We start from the raw sequence: 20,952 nt of genomic DNA on the forward strand, positions 1-20,952 counted from the left end.
TTAATGTCCATAAGAACATAAGGATAATCAGTTCTAACCTCGGTTCCTTCCTTCTCCCATGGCAGCGGTCGACCTGCAACTTTTGCCATAGCAACAAATTCCATACATGACAACCATTCAATCGACGGGAATTCCAGATTTGACACTAAAAGATTATTATTCTTCAACCCACCGGAGCTATCCAGATTTAACACGCCAAAAGAATTTCCAAAATTTCGTCGTGACTCCATTTTTTCGGGCACCCAAAGTTTGTCGTTTCTCGTTTCTCCTTTCTACGGCCATGACAACCAAAAATCGTTGCAAATTCTATGGAACGAGCACCGAAATTCATTGCTCTTTGCTTCACAACACCTCTCTCTTTTTCATCCCATTGATTTCCAGATCTAACAAATCCAAAACCAAAAACCCAGAATTTCGTAGTAAGAAACAACGACGAAACCATTATGATGATTAAAGAATTCCGCCAACACCCATTTACGATGAACAACAAAGAACGACGGGACGATTTGGCGATTATCGAAACTCCAACGATAATTTGTGATAACATTGGATTATCTTAAGCAAGAGGAGAGAGGGAAATAAAATTAATTGTTAATTAACTTTCCTAATTATTCTATTTATTAATTTCAGAAAATACAAATAATTAATTTTGGAAAATTCAGAAATTACAAAAACTATTTTCATAAAAGAAATTGCGTATTTAAATTTAAAGAAAAAAACAATTAAATTCATCAAAATATACTCCCTCCGTCCAAAATTATTCGTTACACTTACCTTCGCACAAAGTTTTAGGTGATAAGTGGTTGTTTGGTTATCAATTGTTATTTTATTAAAAAAAGTAGATGTGATATAAGTTATTGGGGTATTTTTTAATTGAATGAGAAAGGACGTGGGGACAAAAAAACAGTGGGAAAAGAGAAACAATATAATAATTGTGGGATCATTCCTAATTTAGAGTGTAACAACTAATCTAGAACGAACGAAAAAGGAAAGTGTAACAAATAATCTGGGACGGAGGGAGTATCATTTATATTAAATTTAACGATAAAAGAAAAGAATTTTGTGTGTCCGATATTAATTCTAAGCAATGGTCATTTATATTATGATCATAGTAGAAAAATCCAAGAACATTAACATTTCTAACATCTCTGCTCCAAAAATTCATTATTTACTGTGCAATAACTAAGAACATAAATATATCACACGTTGAGCTTCACGATTAATATACAGTTGAAGTTGAGCTCCAGATACTGCATTATCAGCAATTTTGTTGAATTTCAGGTTGAATATTAGCTTTCAAACATACATCATGCACATTCCGAATTTGCTTCCTTTGGCAAAACTACAGTGATAAGGCAATCAGGGGTATTCGGCTTTATAGAAAGCATTGAACAAGCCTCCGGTAAGCATGGAAGGATAAAAATCAGCCTTGCCCATACAGTTTTTGTGGCTGGGATCTTAATAACTCCAGCACACTCTCTTTGCTTCAGGTACGTAATGAAGTCCTGAAACTGTAGCAAGAATAGAGTCAGCTGCTTACAATAACGAAATTCACTTTTTCTGGGGTGGAGCCAGGGTTACTTCAAGAAAGAATTCCAAGTAACAATACTTATACAGCGCATTACTTCAAGAACACAGTTTTATGAAAAACCAGATGTACAGAGCCTTACACCAGCAGCCAGCAAAGACTAAAGAGTTTGGATCAGAATTTTGAAACAGAGACGTGGTAATACTTGTACCCAGAAGGTGCAAGCCCATAACATTTTCTTGTAACATTTGTTTGAAACTTTGAACTTTAAAGTAAAAAATCTTTTAGGTTTACGCTGTCAGATTCTTGGTAAACACCTAACGCATACACGAATAAGATGACTAAAGTAACCTTTTGATACTAACCCGGTTTTTCATCCACTCGAGAAAAAAAAAATGGATAACCTTAACAATCTCCTTAAAAGATATCAGAACATCAAGACAAGAACAAAGTAAAAGTGTAAACCAGAAAACCAGATAATGAGATGGACAGACTCTCCTCACTTCTTCACTGTATTTTACACTCTAGTCAATATTCTCTACTATGACATTGGTTGAAGGGGGTATAAAACAGTTGGTCATCATAAGCAAATAAATGTTTCTATCACATCCGGAACCTTTACATTTACCATATGATCATATATGAGTAAATAATGTCCAGGGTAAGATTAGTATCCCCTAAAATGAAATATGATGATGTGAGCATTTTTTTTTGCGTAAACTCGGGGCAGAAACGAACTAAACTGTTCGGAATTGACCTGGTCAAAATTTATTCAGTGTTCAGCTCGTTTATTAGCCAACCTCGAGCTCAAAAATATAGTTCAAACATAACGAACCAAACTCGAACTCTACGATATTCAACACGAAAGCTCGTGAGCCTTATCAACATTTTTCTAAAAAATCTAATCTCAGAAGACCTTTGTATCATCAAGAGAAAAATTCAATTCCCCTTATTATAATCCTCCATACTTCAATAGTTATAGTGTGTATTAACTTCTTACCTTTCCTTTTTAACTTCGTCTCTTTACTTTCTTACTCTTATATCTGACACAAAGATTTCTGGTTCCAATATGATATCAATTATAAACCTCCCTATTTATAATCAGTTCTAATTGTTTGCATTGAATTTATTCAACACTAAATATAATATGATATCAATGAGAATCTTGAGTTGATACTGCGTGGTCAGTTAGAGTTAAAGCCCGGACTGGTGCGGGAGGGAACGGCCGAACTCGTAATGTAGACGATGTTAGGGTACTGGAGAAAATAAAAAATAGGTGTGGATTTGAGCATGGAGTGTGTATTAGTAGTGTTGGGAGGTCAGGTGGGATGGGGTTCTGGTGGAGAGAGTTGTCGGTTTCTACAATTTTTTCACTCTATTCACCATTTTTCTATGAACGTTCTTGATGAGAATAATATGCCTATTTGGTGTGCGGTGGGAATTTATGGGTGGCCCGAACAAGCAAACAAAAATTTTACGTGGTCTCTAAGGACTACTTTAAAGGCAACCTGTAATGTTCCGTGTATCATGTTTGGTGACATCAATGAGGTGGTTAGTCTATCGGAGAAAGATGGAGGGACTACGAGAAGTGAATGGTTGATGGATGCTTTCCGAGATGCTATTGATGATTGTGCTCTTAGGGACCTAGGCTTCAAAGGAAGCATTTTTACCTGGAAAAGAGGGACATCCATGGCTACCTTCGTCAAGAGAGCGGCTCGGCATATTTTTAGCGGATGATGAATGGTGTACACTGTTTCTGGCTATGAGGTACAAAACTTTCCTACATATAGGTCTGATCATGCTCCCATTTTATTTTCCGTGAAGAATAATGTTGATATGGACCATGGAGGTAATGGACTAAATAAAAATGGCTCTTAAAACCTCTTCGCTTCCTTTCCATGAAGTAGAAGATGGGCGTCATGTTATCGTTTTTGGGTCAATTGGAAACAACCTCTGCAGGGGTAAGGCTGCGTACGTCTGAACCCCCCCCCCCCCTACCCCGCTTGTTGCGGGAGCCTAATAAAGATGATGAAGAATAATAATAATAATGTTGATATGGACCATGGAGGTAAATCTTTCAAATTTGAGTCATTATGGCTAAAGGAGGAATGTGGCAATGTAGTAGCTGGTACATAGAGTGTTAGTGGAGACTCTTCTATTTCTAAATAATTGAATCACGGGCTGCTTTATCTTTTGGCTCAATTAAGAAGAAAATTAAAAGAGCAGAAGCAGTTAAAAGAATTAAATGAGGACCTATGGATGCAATTAAACTAGAACAATGTCACACCATTGAGATGGAATTAGACTCTCTACATATGCTGGAAGAATCATATTGGTTAGAGCTAGAGCAAACGAACTTCGGGATGGTGAAAAATATACGAAGTACTTATATCACAAAGTGAATCAACGCAAGTCTCGTAGCAGAATAAAAGGCCTAACCGATGCTAATGGAGCCTGGTTGGATAAAAGGGTGGATTTGGAGCGATTAATTTCAGCTTACTTCTCGGATATGTTCGCTACTAGCCCCCCTACGCGCTTCCAAAGGGGCTATACTGTCTCTGATGTGATGAACGATATTATAGATATAAAGCCTTTACGGAGGCCTTATTCCAAATGCACCCAAACAAGGCACCGGGTCCTGATGGCACGCCCTTTTCTTCCAAAAATTTTGGCACATCGTGGGCTCGGATATCATTAATTCTGTGCAAAATTGGTGGAGGGGGGTGGGTGGCCTGAAGATTAATAAGACTTGTGTGGTGCTTATCCCAAAATGCAATGAACCAAAGATGATTAGTGAGTATCGGCCAATTAGTTGTTGCAATGTGATTTATAAAATTATTTCGAAGACTTTAGCAAATAAAATGAAGCATTCCTCGGTGAGGTGATATCCGTTAACCAAAGTGCTTTTGTCCCTAAGAGGCTGATTTCTGATAACGCTTTGGTAGCCTTCGAAATTTTTCATGCGATGAAAAGGTGGGTGAAGGGAACGATGGTTCATTGCATTGAAGTTGGATAAAACCAAAGCCTACTACCGTGGTTGAGTGGTATTTCCCATAAAGAGTATGTTTGAAGATGGGGTTTTCTAATAATTGGATCCAAAAGATTATGGATTGCTTGTCGAGTGTCTCTTTTGCTTTCAAAATAAACGATATATGTTCTGTGATCCAGTAGAGAGGCCTGTGAAGGTGACCCAATATTCCGGTATTTATTTTATTGTGCGCCGATGCTTTTTCAACATTGTTGTCTAAATCAGCTAGGGAGAAGCTCATTCATGGTGCGAAGATCTGTAAGGAGGCGCCCGTGTCTCACTTATTTTTTGCCGGTGATAATATTTTGTTTGCTAGGGCAAATGTGCAAGAATGCTCGGTTATAGCTGATATTATCGGAAATTATGAGAGGGCATCCGGCTAGAGTGTCAATCTAAGCAAGACATAAGTCACTTTTCTCAAACATGTTTGTAGGAGGAAAGAAATTATTGATACGTTGGATGTTCGCAAGGTAGAAAGGCATGAGAAGTATTTGGGTCTACTCACCATGATTGGTAGATCAAAGAAGTCTATTTTTGCACGGTTAAACGAGAGAATATGGAAAAAATTGCAAGGTTGGAATGAGAAATTTTTAGCGAAGCCGGGCAAGGAAGTACTCATTAAAACGGTGGCACAAGCAATTTTTACTTATATGATGAACATCTTCAAAATCCCGGTCGGCGTGATTGACGAAATTCACTCACTATTGGCTTGATTCTAGTGGGCTCTAATGATAGTGTTAAGAAGATGTATTGGCAAAGTTTGGGAAAAATTATGCAGACCAAAGGCGATGGGAGGTATGGCAGGTCGTGACCTTAGGTGCTTTAACCACGCCCTCCTAGCAAAACAATGTTGGCGCATACATCATAACACGGTTTCTCCGTTGCACTCGATTTTAGAAGAGAAATATTTTAAGCGTTGTGAAGTCTTGGCGGCTAATTGAGGGTACAATCCTAGTTACACGTGGAGAAGTATACGAGATGCGAAGTCTTGACTCCTTGATGGGTTAAAATGGTGGGTTGGTAGTGGGTGTAATATTAATGTACGGAATGTTCTCTTGTGTCTACTCCTAGTGCTAAGAATGGACCTAAGAGTCTGTGACTTGATTGATTTTGGTTGTGGTGGGTGGAATATGGATGTGGTTCGTGACACCTTCTGTACTGATGTTGGTTCTACAACTCCATTGTCCGTCACCTCGTTGGCCTAAAGATGTAATGTATTGGTGGCCATCAAAAAATGGAGTACGGTGAAGTCTGGGTACTGGCTTGGAAGGCCTGGATATTTAGAACCTCCTCGTCTACTGATGATAATTCATGGCGCCTTGTATGGGGTTTGAATGGACCGCCAAAGTTGTGCCATTTCATTTGGCGTGCTTGCCATGGCATTCTTGGTTGTGAGAGAATGCTTAGTACCGTCACATTACGTCTCAGTTGTCATGCCCAATCCGTGGTGCTGTTGTAGAGTCTATTTTCCATGTGTTATTCGAATGCGGGCATGCTGTGGATATATATGTGGGAGTAGTGGTTTCGACTTGTTGATTGCTGAGGCGCCGAGGTCTTCTTTTGGGGAATACTACACATGCTTGGCTAGTAAGATTAGTGCAGGGGAGCTCCTTTCCATGTCTACTCTTATGTAGCTGCGTGGTCATGTCGTAATAAATTTTCTTTGACCAAGTTGTCATAAATCCTTTCATGTTAGCTTCTGGGTTCTCCAAGCATGTGCACGAGTATTGTGTGTATGCTGCTAAGGTGTTCAAGCCTTCGTACTCACTAGGTGTACTGCCTCAAACTGGGCTCGCCCCCCTGTTGGTGGCTGAAGATTAATTGTGATGCTCATGTTGGTGAGGGGGATGGGCTAGGTATTCAGCAAGGAATGAAGATGGTAGGCTGGTTGCGGCTGAAGGTTGGGGTTTTGAAATGTCAAAGGTTGCAGCGGGTTTGTATGGTCTTCAAGGAATGTGAAGCAAGCAACGTGGTTATGCAAGTAAGAGCAAGTTAATCAGTTTTTCTCCTACTCATCTTATCTACGATGATATTTGTAATCTTTCTAAGACTTTTAATAGCTTCTCTATTTCTCATGTGAAGAGGGCGGGTAATACCTTGGCTAACCTTGTGGATAGGTGGGATACAAGGGGTTGTGATGAATATGTATGGCTTGTACGTTTCCTCGATATCGATTTAATTTAACAATAGAACCCGCTATTTCTTCCTCAAAAAAAATAAAAAAAAAATCATATGATTTTCCACCCCTAAAGTCGTGTTAAGGTCAATGTAAATGTTGGGTTCGAATAATAGTTTGGCTCTAACTGTTATCCAGCCAATTTGAGACAAGCTTGAGCTCAAGCCCGAACTGTGAATCAAAAAGTCGAGTTGAGCTCCTGCTCAAGATTGAAGTTTAAATTGAGCTATTAGCTCGGCTCAGCTCGGATGCTCTCGTATCAACCCCTAGCAAAAATATATTGACGCATGTATGCAAGGTAACTTACTCCTTTATGATCAGCAGCTGAAGATGGTACAAGCAGGCATACCTCCCTCTGCCCCACAGCAAAAAGAAAAAAAAAACAAGTCAAACTCACATTTAAAGCAACTTAATTACACTTAAGAAAAAAAATAAAGAGATAGATTATGATGCCAAATTGTTGCTCAAATGAAGATCACAAGTTTTGACCGCAACTCCCACTCCACTCACTAACTGATACAACGGAATGAGAGAAAAGACAGAGGACAGGCTTTTATAAAAACAATTGCCCCGTAGGGCTGCAGTAAACTAGTGGGTGTGATTACTATGGAACTTCATTTTCGCGGATAAGAATAAGGGACAAAGAATGATCCTATTATGCATAACTAGAAGTGTAAATTTTCAGTCCATGAACATTCAACGATTGTTGTTCTTTGAGATTGCTTAGTCTAGATAAGAGCAATTAACTCACTCTGGATGATGGGGTGTTGGTGAATGTAGCCTTAACATGGCGAAAATCTGTTCGTTTTGTCATGTCCAGCTTTCCAGGCCACCTAAGAAAAGAAAAAGCATATCATCAATCTCTCACCTAAGGATTCCATGGTTCAGGCTACTAAAAAAAACGTCCTTACCCAGCAGGCTCAGAAACAGATTTTGAATATTTACAAACATCTGAATCAACCCTATGTGCGTAAATATTGCAGTAATGAACTCCACTTTTCGATAATGTACCCTGCCATTGAATCTGCGTACCGCCTACTGCACTTGTCATGTTGGAAGGTTCAGTAGTAGGAGGGGGTGGGTCCATAGCAGGTGGGGGTGGAGGTGGCGGGGGAGAACAGGGAGGAGGAGGGACCATAGGTGGTGGAGGGAAGGGGTGTGGTATATCAGGTTGAGGCGGCGGCATTGATGGTAAAAATGGGGGTACAATTGCCTGGTGCACCATTTGACTAAATTGCTGTATACCACTTCCTGATATTTGTGACAATGGGGTTACTGAAGCTTGAACAAAAGGAGAGGGAATGGAATTACTATGTATATTAGTAGGCATGACATTCACAGGAATTGGATTTAGAGACATGTGATAGCTCAAATTATGTGCATCCCAGGAACTGGTGGGTGGTGGATAGACAGGTCGAATGCATGGTGGAGTTTGAAGAGGCTGAGGTGGTGCATTTATAGGTCCCTGGAGTGATATAGATGTGCAAGTAATAGTTCCGCCTGCAGTTTGCAAATCAGGCTCTGGTTTTCTATGTAACCACAATTGTCCGGACATACCTGGCACATAACGTGAAATATAAAACAAATAAGTGGGAATGACTCAAGTAAACACGGCTCCACCAAGTAAATAAGCAGTGAAGACAAGCAAAATTTTCTAGCAAAAACATAAGTAAAATGTATGATGATTATTAATTTATTATACAATATGAAATAACACAAACCTTTACTGCTCCCTAATCCCCGCATATCTATGCAACCAGAAGCAGCATTACTCAACTGTGAGACCTGTCCTCCTCGCAAAAATCCCTGCTTCTCAAAGCTTGTTTTAGGCGATGGAAATTCTGGAGGAATACTTTCAGGTTTCATCGTAAAAGGTAAAGTAGCATTGTGAATCCTATATTTTAAAGTTGTGTGAGAAAAGCCCCATCAAGAAGTGCAAAGAGAATTTTCTTCAAACATAAATCTTGGTGATAAAAGTCATTACCAGTCAATAAGTTGACAGAAATATCCATAAGTACCAGACCATGATTTAAGATTAATGTAGGTAAATGCACAATAATTCATGAGCATGCTTAGAGAAACTCCCAAGAGAGAGGGTGGGGGACTGGAGAAAGAGGGTGTAGAGGAAAAGTTAACGGCCTAACGGGGAAGCAACTCGAGTAAGAGCATCAATATTGCAGCTACTGCCAAAACAAAGATACTTTCATACTCACCATTTATAGTAACTCGGCATTAAAGTTTGAAAGGTGTTAGTAAATATTCTTGAAGCATGATGATAAAAAGATCACTTATATGAAAAGCAATCACGCCGCATATCCAAATCGTAATGAAAAAAATAATAATATAATAAGATTTAGGATCAAATGAGAGATAATTATAATGAGAAGGATGACAAGAAATTTTGAGTCTTCACATGGATGGTCAAGATTAGATCAGATTCTTTTTCCCTTCTTCCTCTGAAATACAGACTTCAATTAGTTCAATTTTCACTCTCCTCAAGCAGTCAATCGTGGCAGCACCCTCCTCCACCTCCTTTTTCCTCCCCTCTCCTCCATCTCCATCCCCATCCCATACTACTCCAACTCCATCAACACTCCACTAACCCTCATAATCGTGGCGAAAAAAGCGCGCTATAGCTAAAGCGCTAGAGTAATGCGCTTAATTAGGCCTAGGCGAAGCGTTTTTGGAAGAAGCACATGAAGCGCACGAAGCATGCTTTTTTGCGTTACATTGAAAAAAAAATCTCTTTTTTATTTTACGCTGAAAGCATCCTTTTTTATGTTGTTATTGTGTTTTGGAATACCCCTATTGTTAAGCTATATTAGGCATGTTAATATTATCCTAATTGTATTAATTAGTATGTTAAACTATAAGCTATATTAGGATGTTAATATTATCCTAATTGTATTAATTAGTAACTTAAACTATAAGCTATATTAGGATGTTAAGGTATATTAGGCGTTAGGAATTGTTTAATCAGTGGTATCCTAATATTAGGATTACTGTAGTATTAGCATTATCTTAAAATAGGTTAGAAATTGTAACATAAATATTCATTGATTTAATAAGAAGAGGGTAGCTTTTTGCTTCATATTTGTCATGGTATCAGAGCAAGGTAAGATTTTTATTTTCTTTTCCTCCACAAAATTGAGGGGAAAAAAAAACACACGGGGAGTTTTGAGGTCGTGTAATGGCGACGGATGATGAGGTAACTCCGCCACCGAAGGATGAACTCGCGAAGGAATACTATCTAGGATCATCCGATGGTCCAGGAAATATAATTACACCAATTAAACTTAGAGGCTCTAAGAACTACGACGAGTGGTCTACATCGGTTCGTAGAGCTTTGATTTCAAAGAGAAAATTTGGCTTCATTGATGGAACAATAAAAGAACCCACAACAGACCCGGACCGACTTGCAGAATCCAATCTATGTTGATATCATGGATCACACACACGTTGGAGGAATCGTTGAGATCCACCGTAGGAGATTATGATAATGCCGGGACTTTGTGGCTTCACCTGAAGAAGCGCTTTTGCATGGTCAGCGGCACACGTGTCTGCAAATTAAAAACAAGCCTAGGTGAATGCAAGCAGGGAGGTAATGAGACAGTGGCTGAGTATTATAGCAGGCTGTCAATTATCATGAAGGAACTTGTGAATTATGCAAGGGTACCTAAGTGTGATTGTGGAGGTTGCATGTGTGATATTGCAACGCGGGTAGCGGAGATTAGAGAAGAGGATCATCTACATTATTTTTTGATTGGGCTTGACAAACCTTACGAAGCCATCCGAGCCCAATTACTAGGACAGACGCCTCTACCTTCGATGGATGAAGCATACCAGTCTGTGACTAATGCTGAGGATTTACGAGTAAAGGAAGGCCATCAACGTGAGGGTAACATTATGGCTTTCAAGACTGAAGTACAAGGTAAGTCAGGTTATAGAGATCATGCCAAAAGATTTTTGTAACCATTGCAATAGGGAAGGCCACGAGGATGAGACGTGCTACCAGCTGGTTGGCTTTCGTGAATGGTGGGATGATAGGAGAAAAGGAGGACGAGGCTCTGGCCGTAACAATAGTAAAGGCGGTCGTGGAAGCCGAGGTCGTGTCGGAGGCAATGGTGTTGCAGGGCCAAGTAATCAAGGGGCAGTAGGTGGTGTGCGAGCTAACAAACTTACAAGCCAAGCACATCACACTCCTTTGGCTGCTTCTGAGATAGCTGATGGGCTAGCAGGAGTATCCTCCACTCAAGTCCAGCAGATTATTGACCTATTGACATCAAAACCCAATACAAAATTGCAAGGTATATGTGAAAATAATTTATCATGGATCGTTGATACGGGAGCATCAAATCATGTTACAAACGACCTCTCCATATTGATGAATGTGCGTACAATCCAAAATTGCCCCGTAGGCCTCCCAGATGGAAAATTTACTAACTCAAATCAAATTGGTTCGGTGGAATTGAACGGAGGATTAATACTTGATAATGTGTTATTTGTACCTACTTTAAATTGCAATTTAATTTCCGTGACGCAGTTGAGTGATGAATCAAATTGTGTGATTCAATTTACTAACAAAATATGTGTTATACAGGACCGGTTGACGAGGAAGATGATTGGCCTGGGTGAACGAACAGATGGACTTTATTTTTTTCGTGGAACTCCGTTGGTCAAGGTGTGTGCGGTTGAGACAGAGTGTGTGGTCGAACTGTGGCATCAACGAATGGGACATCCATCGGAAAAAATTGTGAAGCTTCTTCCTCCTGTGAGTAATGCTGTTAGGAGAAATAATAATGTATGCGATATTTGTCCTCGTGCTAAGCATACTAGGAGTCCTTTTCCTGTCAGTGAAAATAAAGCTGGTGAAATGTTTGAGTTGATACATTTAGATTTGTGGGGGCCCTATAAGACACATTCGTCTTGTGGTGCTCGATATTTTTTAACTATTGTAGATGATTTTTCTAGAGGAGTATGGATTTATTTGCTTCGTAATAAAACTGAGGTTGAAGATGTGTTTATGAATTTTGTTGCAATGACTAAACGTCAATTTAATCAAGATATTAAGGTGATACGAAGTGATAATGGTACTGAATTTAATTGTCTGCAAGGTTATTTTTTGAAAAATGGAATTTGGTTTGAATCATCATGTGTTGGGACTCCCCAACAGAATGGTAGGGTAGAGCGGAAACACCAACATTTATTAAACGTGGCACGAGCTTTACGTTTTCAGGCTAAGTTACCAAAAAAAAATTGGGGGGAATGTATTTTAACGGCATGTTATCTGATAAATAGAACGCCAACTCCTTTGCTCAATAATAAAATGCCGTATGAAATGTTGTTTGGTAAAATTCCGTCGTATGAGTTGATTCGTGTTTTTGGATGTCTTTGTTATGCACATAATCAACGGAGTAAAGGGGACAAATTTGATTCTCGGGGTAGAAAATGTATTCATATTGGTTACCCGTTTGGCAAGAAAGGGTGGCAATTGTTTGATTTAGAAACACGAGAATTCTTTGTGTCGTGTGACGTTAAGTTTCATGAGAAGATTTTTCCTTATACCGAGGGTATGGGAGATGATGTTGTCGGAGTAATTGATAATGAGGAACATGTGGAAGTTTATGGGAGTGATGATGAGGCAGAATGTGTTAGTCGTCGCAATGCCAGGCAACATTTAAGGCCTAGTAGTAGTGAGGCGGAAGAAATAAGCGATAATGCACGGAACACAGGGGCATCAAGTGTGCCAGTAGCTGCGAGTGATGGAGAAGTATTGCAGGAGGAGTTCAACGAGGTGACGCATGAATCGCACGTCGAAGTGCAGCAAGAGGCGCAGATCACAACACCTACTTCGAGAAGTGAGGAGGAGTTGGGTTGAGGGAAGAGACAAAAATACCCTTCCTTCAAACTTCGAGATTGTGTGATGCATACTATACGGAAAAATAAAGTTCCATCGGAAAGTTCATCCTTAACATCATCCTCCTCAGGTACTCCTTATCCTATAACATATTTTGTTAATTATGAAAGACTTTCTGCGAAACATAGAAATTTTATTGCAGCTATTACAGAGGGAAAAGCCCCAAAATCTTTTAATGAGGCAATGAAACATGAAGCGTGGAGAGAGGCTATGGGTGCAGAAATTGACGCACTTGAAGGGCAGGGGACATGGGTCCTAGAAAAATTGCCTCCAGGAAAGAAAGCACTAGGAAGCAAGTGAGTATATACCGAAAAAAGAGATGAGGATGGAAATTTGATCCGGAACAAGGCACGATTGGTGTGCTTAGGAAATCATCAGGTTGAAGGTACAGATTATAATGAAACTTTTGCTCCCGTTGCTAAAATGTCAACAGTGCGAACTTTCTTGGCAGTTGCAGCAGTGAAAAACTTGGAGGTGCATCAAAAGGATGTACATAATGCTTTCTTGCATGGTGATTTAAAGGAGGAAATCTATATGAAAATTCCACCTGGGTTTCATAAAGATAATACTGATATGGTTTGCAGAATGAAAAAATCATTGTATAGATTGAAACAGGCACCCCGATGTTGGTTTGAAAAGTTGTCCATTGCTTTGAAAAAGTATGGGTTTAAACAGTCATATTCTGATTACTCGTTATTCACCCTTTCGAAAGGAGAGTTACAGTTGAGCGTTCTAGTGTATGTTGATGACATGATTATTGCCGGAAATAATGTATTTGCATTAACTAGTTTTAAAGCATATTTGAGTCAATGCTTTAAAATGAAGGATCTGGGTCATCTGAAATATTTTTTAGGATTGGAGGTTGCACGTAGCAAGAGTGGCTTATATGTCTGTCAACGGAAGTATGCTCTAGATATTATTTCAGAAACAGGTCTACTAGGTGCAAAGCCCTCGGATTTTCCTATAGAGAAAAATCATAAGCTAGCACTTGCAGAGGGGAAGGAACTGGAAGATGTAGAGAAATACAGGCGTCTCGTAGGCCGTCTAATTTACTTGGCCGTGACTAGGCCAGATGTGGCATATTCTGTGCATATTTTATCGCAGTTTATGCAGACACCAAAGGAGAAACATTGGGAGGCAGCATTGAGAGTAGTGCGATACTTAAAGAAGTGTCCTGGTCAAGGCATCCTTTTACGTTCTGACAGTGTTTTGCGACTAGAGGGATGGTGTGACTCAGATGGGCTAGTTGTCCTTTAACACGTCGGTCGTTAACTGGATGGTTTGTTTTACTCAGTCATTCTCCGATTTCCTGGAAGACTAAGAAACAACATACAGTTTCACGCTCCTCAGCTGAAGCAGAGTATCGTTCGATGGCAGCATTAACATGTGAGTTAAAGTGGTTAAAGCAACTACTTAGAGATTTGGGTGTGGAGCCCAAGCAAGGTATGCGTGTGTTTTGTGATAGTCAGTCAGCACTTCACATTGCACATAATCCAGTATTTCATGAGAGGACAAAACATATTGAGGTAGATTGTCATTTCATACGAGATGCAATCAAGGAAGGTATTATTTGTCCTTCTTATGTATCAACAAAGGTCCAATTAGCAGATATTTTTACAAAGACGTTAGGAAAATCGCAATTTGAATTTTTTCTTGACAAGATGGGCATTCGAGATCTACATGCTCCACCTTGAGGGGGGATGTTAAGCTATATTAGGCATGTTAATATTATCCTAATTGTATTAATTAGTATGTTAAACTATAAGCTATATTAGGATGTTAATATTATCCTAATTGTATTAATTAGTAAATTAAACTATAAGCTATATTAGGATGTTAAGGTATATTAGGCGTTAGGAATTGTTTAATTAGTGGTATCCTAATATTAGGATTACTATAGTATTAGCATTATCTTAAAATAGGTTAGAAATTGTAACATAAATATTCATTGATTTAATAAGAAGAGGGTAGCTTTTTGCTTCATATTTGTCACCTATTAATCCTTAACCATAGAAATTGGGTCGAGAGTCCAAAAGAAAAGGAAAAAGAAGAAAGAAGAGGACAGCAGTCACAGCACAGCAGCCAGCCCTAGCTTCTTGATAAACACTATTATATGCTTTAATTTTGTTAAAACAAAGAGTAATAGGGAAGCAAATCTGATGATTATATATTTTTGTGGTTATTTTAGTAAGATATAAATGAATAATAGTAAAGATACCTTTAATTCTTAAAAAGTGCGCTTCACTTCGATGAAGCGCGCGCCTTGCGCTAGCGCTTTGCCCTTAGGTTCTAGGACCCATATTGCTTTAGTTCGATTTGCGCTTTTTTATACACTACCCACCATCAAATCGAGGAGTTTACCCCAAATTCGTCAAATCCCACAATTCATCATCATCTAATTCCGAGCAATTCTTTAGTTTCTGTTTATTCGATATATTTTAAGCTCATTTGTGTAAATGAGCAAAACAAAATGAGCACAAAATGTTATTTAAAAAGCTTAAAAAAAATTGTGTTTTACCACCTAAAACAACCCAAATTTGTGTTTTACCACCTAAAAATCTCAAAATTTTATTTTACCACCTTAAAAAATTAAAAAAATTCATTTTACCACCTTTTAGCGGCAAAGTTAACGACAGCGGTAGTGGAACCCACAAATTAAACTTCCCCCAATTCTTTACCCAGTTTATGACATTTTCTTCTTCACTCCTCCTTCTCATTCAATTTTTCACCTTCTTCTTCTCTTCAATTCTCACCACCCATTAAATGCTATACTAGCCGTTGAAGTGGGCCCAATAACAATATCATTAACTTTATTGTTAAAAGGTTGTTAAACAAATTTTTTTATTTATTTTTTAAGTTTGAGATTTTTAGGTGGGTAAAACACAAATTTGAATTTTTTTAGGTGGTAAAACACAAAAAAATCCTAAATGAAAACAACTTTGCTTCATGTTCCTAATTTCTTTGTCATGGCCTCAGTCTCCCTTTCATCATTGGTAGTCCTCTTGAAGGTGAGAGCATAATCTTGATTAATCAACTACAACTCTCCCGGTAAATACAAACACAAATGAGCAAAAGAAACTGAAATGAGCAATCAAGAACTCAACCTTGGTATCACCTCTAAATGCCCAGCATTCTCGATCAATTTAGGAGAAAGAGAAAAAGGTTGAATAAGTGATGAATCCGGGTTGCGTTTGGGGTTTAAGGATCAATTTATTGGGGGAATTTAAGGAGTGAGAAATTGAGGGAAGAGATTTAAGGTGTGAAATTGGATTATATTAATGGCATGCCTTGTTTCTTTCATTTTAGCAGTTTTTTCGGATTTCTTTCTCGTGAATTTTGTGTGTACATGACTCACAGTTGTGAGTTTGTCCACTTTGTTGCATTGTTGTGGTGGGGGGGGGGGGGGGGAGAGAGAGAGAGAGAGAGAGAGAGTAACCTGTTAGATGGGCTTCCAGCTGTTTGAACATGAGGGGAACCGAGTATAATGTTGCACATCCCAAAGGTATTGCTGACAGGAGCAGGACCCACATTCCAAAAGCTAGGATTGGATCTGGACATATCAACTCCAGCACCAGCTGCCCCTCTACGAAACTGCCTAATGCATGCCATCGCATTCGCAGCCTCTTCAGGAGTCTCAAACTCCAAGAGTAATGCAGCTTCACTGGACAGTTCAGAAACCAGACGTGGCCCTCTACCAATCACCTTCAATGTTTCACGCATAATCTCGTCCTTCATCCATTGGTTCAACAAATTTCCCAAATATACATGACAGCTTGAGCCAATGGCCACACCATTGACTGCTCCTCTTGTTCCCAACCCTATATCGACGAATTTTACACGAACCGGATAACCCCAGGGAGAATATCTACGCATAAATTCCCGGGCCTTAATGGCGTCAAATAAGCTTCTATACTCAACCAGTGAGAACCTTTGGACTGGAAAAAATGAGAAGTTATCTACAGGGCCAAATTTCTCAAGCTCAAATCTTACTGCAGCCTCAGATGTGTCAGAGGACAGAGAACCTAACCAGAGGTGTCTAGAAGCAGAAAATACATCCATTGCTTGAGGGTCTCCATCTGAAAACCAAATGGTTTGATTTGATGCCGATGAGTAAGGCACGCCTGTATTGCTTCCGAAAATAGAATTACCTGCCAGAACACAAGAGAATCTAGAGGCATTTACATTCAAAGCTTGATTTTTCTCATTTTGGACTGCCTGATTTTGCTGTTCAAAAGGATCCATCTTGATTTGAGATGGTTTTCCAGACAGGGGAGAGAGCAACTGGTCACCAAGGTGGTCTTTAGTCATGGGAAACCATCCATGGCACATATCTCCCTGCCCCTTCCTACCGAGTTCCATGCACTTGGAGCCTCCACTATCATGATTAGAGCTAGGATTTAAGTGGTGATCACTTTCAAGTGACACCATAGAGCTATGTCGTCTCAAAAACTGCCCAGATATTTTATTTGCCAACTCATCCTTGTACGATTTATCATGAATTTGGAAAGAATCTTTTCCAGATGCTTCATAAAGAAGCCTGTGTTGGTTTGAGATCTCATGTACCATGTAATGTTTGCTAACGAATTTGGCTGAATCTGAACCTCCTTCATCACTATCTTCTATGACTTCTTGGACTTGTTCATTAAAAGAGTCAAAGATTCCCTGAAAAGCGCTGGTGACCTGAGACACAGCTTCAGAACATGCAGATTTCTGCAGCCTCTGGTACCTAGATAATATCCACTTCTTTAAGGAATGATCTGTGTAAAGAACCTGAAACCCGAAATCAATATAAAAAAATAAAAACTAGTATTACTCTATCTGATAATATGATGCACGACCAGAATTTTAACACCCCATCAGCCCACCCTACCCAACCCTCCCGAAGGGGGGGGAAAAAACCAACAAAATCCTTTAAAAGAAAAAGAGAATAGGATATGTAAAAAAAATGGTATCATTTAAGAATTTGCCAATTCTTAAATAAACAAAAGGTAAATGATAGAAATAAATGATGCATACTAGTCGTAGAAATAGGACACAAGTAGACAAAAAGATACGGAGTAATATCATTTCTCTGTTGGTAAACATTAAAGAAAAAAGGAATGTAAAATTAAATATCTGCCAAAAAAAGAAGCAACATCCATAGACTATTCTTGGTCGTCCTATAAAGATACATTTCATACAAGGTCGACAGCAATAACCCCCAATCAACAACTATCCCGCCAAAAGCCTGGGTCTTAAAGGGAGGGAAGAGATATTTAAGTAGTAACCTAAGAATCACAATATCTTGTCACATGTTTAAACATAATCTTATGCTTTTTGTTCTTCAATGAATTTTCCCTGAAATTCGGTCCTTGAAACGTGAAGCAATTACCAAACAGACTATCAAAAGAGGAACGCAACATTAAGGCAAAGTCAATTAAAACCTTACCAATCCCAGCAAGCAGATTTTTAATAAACTTTTTTTGTTTCCATGCAAATGATCACCGGCAGACTCTGGCCTTTTGCCACTATCCTTCTCTTTTAAAGCATCTGATTCCTTGCAACCTATGTTAGCTTGAGGCTCAGCACCTTCTCCATTCACACTGGAGAAATAAGGGTCATCATCAGTGTTCAGTGCAAAGCACAGCTGCTTGAGAAAGTATTTTCCTTCTCCACAAAATCCATCTGCTGCATGAGTACTGAAGAGCTCAAAGCAAGCAGCAAGAAAATCTTTAGGGCAAAGAAAAAAGATCCTAAGAAGACATAAAGCTCGGATCTTCAACAATTTAAGTAGTGGAGATACATCTTCCTCTAAAATGCTCTGCTTTAGCTGAAGATATATTTCTTCAGAGCCTTGCATTTTAAGGCATTCTTTATCTATAATTTGAAATATATCTTTCCCATCAATTGATGATGCAAAGAAGGTAACAACATTAAGAAACACAGCAGAGCAGATGCCTCGGATAACAGATGACGAAGGTGCCTCTATTGAGGCAGTACAGCAGATATCAACCAAGCCAGTAACACAATTCTTAGCAGTCTCAAACGAAACCCCATCAACATCCTCACCTCTGCTAATCACAGGCACGCTCCAATTATGCATATTAATTACAACTTGTCCAGCAGCTTCAAGAGCCGTAGGGCAGAATGAACCATACCGAGGAATGAACTCAGATAAAATACGCTTAACACTTGCACAACCTGCAAAAAGAGGCACAGCCGCACAGCTAATGAGTACATTCAAAATCAAGCTTCTCGGTTCTAATATAGAAGTTAGCAGCACTACATGGAATCTGTTCACATTTGACATGCAACAAAAATCCGTTAAAGGAGGGGGGAGGGGGGGGGGGATAAGTAGAGTTCCTAGATGCCAACCACATGCTTGACATAATACTTTGGAAACATGCTGCAAAGCAGTAATTGAAGACATAAGATCAGTCTATCTTGCCTCCATTTGCTTGATAATGTTACGTAGTATTAATGTCATTTTAATGTTAATTGTTGAACTACTTATTATAGGGGTTCTTGTGAGGCAGTCCTTTGTTCCTGGTGGCTAAAGTAACTTCACAGACCTTGGAGGGAATGTCCTAGGATTAAGAGGCTTACATGGTTTCTGCAACACTCGTAAATAAATTTATTTTTACATAAGTATACCTGAGTTTCTTTGTGGGCTGTCCCAATCAAATTGCACATTTCTTTTTTTGCTAATCTAAGGTAATCCTTACATTTTTATCACCCCTACCACCAAAGTCCCCACTATTTCCTACTAGATTTGTTTCTCTTTCCTCCTAACTTATTACCTCCCCCCCTCCTCCCAAAATATCCCTTTCAGCTACGTCCCTCCTCTATCTGTTCTCCTCTAATGTACTCAACCCAACTCTCTGCAACCAAAGCATATAAAGCACAAAACTCCTACGAGGGTCAATTTTCCCACTTTTGGAACACAAAGATTCATTACTCAAGGGACTCAAGGGAAAATATTTTCTTTGAATGACCAACAAGTTGTTCCCTCTCAATGAACTTTATGTCAAAAATCATTTCTTTCTAAAATCTCATTATAAACCAAACCAACTACATTACACTTTCTTTTAGATTTTTTGTTCATCTCACACAAAGATGTTTAAATATCTTAGCAAAAAAAATTGAATTGTTGCTTTCTTTTGCGCATTTCCATGTTTCCTTGTTTTTGAGAATTGTTGCTTCTTTGTTTCTGTTTCCACTCCCATTTTAGCAGTTTTCCACTAGAAAACAAGGAAACATGGAAATATGTTCACTGCCACTCCAGATTGAAAACAAGGGAACATGGAAATGATTCACTAAAGACAATGAAGCACGATTTTAGCTTGATACACGATTTTAGAAATACATGTTTTCTTTAGAATATCAAAAATTATGAACATTACCTCCATGCGTCCTTATGGTTTTTAGGTAGGCTCGATTTTATTCAGCACCAGATAAGCACATCATAAAATGTTAATGTGCTATGGAAAAAAATTATTTCAATTGGACTTCAATTTAAGTATAACATTCATTCCAGACACTTGAATACGATAACACACTTGAATACTTCAAAATTAAACAAATATCAAATTTTGATCAATGAAAATAATTGAGTTCATCACTTTGACCATCATCTAGATCAAAATTTTCCAATTCTAAGAAGAATAAGTGGAAAAAAGAACCCTTCAAAATTTTCCAATTCACAAATATTCAGAAGATTAAGTGGAAAATTTTCCAATTCACAAATATTCAGAAGATTGAGTGGGAGAAAAACCCTTGAAACACTAATAAAAAGATGATAGATAAAGAAAGACGGACCCCTGGAAGCAGAAATGAGAGAAAGATATGCTTGCTCAAGCTCTGGCATGTGACGAGGGTTACTGCCCGAGGACATACAACGCTTAATGGTTTTGTAATTCTCGTAGACATTCCGAACTTCTTCCTGGTTTCTCCGCCGTCGCAAGATTTCTTCGTGCGGTAATTGAGGTGGAGTTTGAGGCGGTGGTGGGAAACCCTCCTGTGGTGGAGGAGGAGGCGGTGGTGGCGGCTGTGACGGTGGGGGCGGCGGTGGAGCTTCGAATAATTTTCGCTTCTTTAGAGGCTGCTCCGTCGAAGCCATTCTTTTTTCAATATCACGGACGAGAAGTAATGGTTTGATTTGATTCGCCGGGTAAGGAACTAAACGACTTTAAAAAAAAATATATACCAAGTATATATATACATATATTGTGAAACATTACCTTGTTTGTACGTTTTGCTACCTTCTAAAACAAAATTTATATTTTCCTACTTTATAAGTTTGATAGGTTTTAATAACGCTACCT

The 20,952-nt window shown here is 38.9% G+C and overlaps 1 protein-coding gene across 2 annotated transcripts; it reads right to left on the reverse strand.

The window, feature by feature from the left end:
- Positions 1–1,007: 1,007 nt before the first annotated feature.
- LOC110786188 (uncharacterized) lies at positions 1,008–20,810 on the reverse strand. 2 transcript variants are annotated; one of them, XM_021990726.2, is made up of 8 exons: positions 20,447–20,810; positions 18,078–18,829; positions 16,086–17,419; positions 8,454–8,626; positions 7,644–8,289; positions 7,484–7,565; positions 7,040–7,087; positions 1,008–1,511 (listed from the first exon to the last, which is right to left on the reverse strand). In XM_021990726.2, the coding sequence occupies exons 1-8, from the start codon at positions 20,745–20,747 to the stop codon at positions 1,308–1,310; spliced, it is 3,540 nt and encodes a 1,179-aa protein (XP_021846418.2). In that variant the 5' UTR covers positions 20,748–20,810; the 3' UTR covers positions 1,008–1,307. The 2 variants fall into 2 exon arrangements, with proteins under 2 accessions (XP_021846418.2, XP_021846419.2); XM_021990727.2 differs by lacking the exon at positions 7,040–7,087.
- Between the last annotated feature and the right edge of the window lie 142 nt (positions 20,811–20,952).

The sequence above is a fragment of the Spinacia oleracea genome, chromosome 3, assembly GCF_020520425.1.
Source record: "Spinacia oleracea cultivar Varoflay chromosome 3, BTI_SOV_V1, whole genome shotgun sequence".
In the NCBI taxonomy this organism is placed as follows: domain Eukaryota; kingdom Viridiplantae; phylum Streptophyta; class Magnoliopsida; order Caryophyllales; family Amaranthaceae; genus Spinacia; species Spinacia oleracea.

Coding starts and splice junctions, on each gene's coding strand:
- LOC110786188 (XM_021990726.2), bottom strand. CDS start 20,747: ATGGCTTCGACGGAGCAGCCTCTAAAGAAGCGAAAATTATTCGAAGCT. Junction 7,566..7,643: donor TCTGTTTCTGAGCCTGCTGG/GTAAGGACGTTT, acceptor TTCTTTTCTTAG/GTGGCCTGGAAAGCTGGACA. Junction 7,088..7,483: donor CCAACACCCCATCATCCAGA/GTGAGTTAATTG, acceptor GCTGTGGGGCAG/AGGGAGGTATGCCTGCTTGT.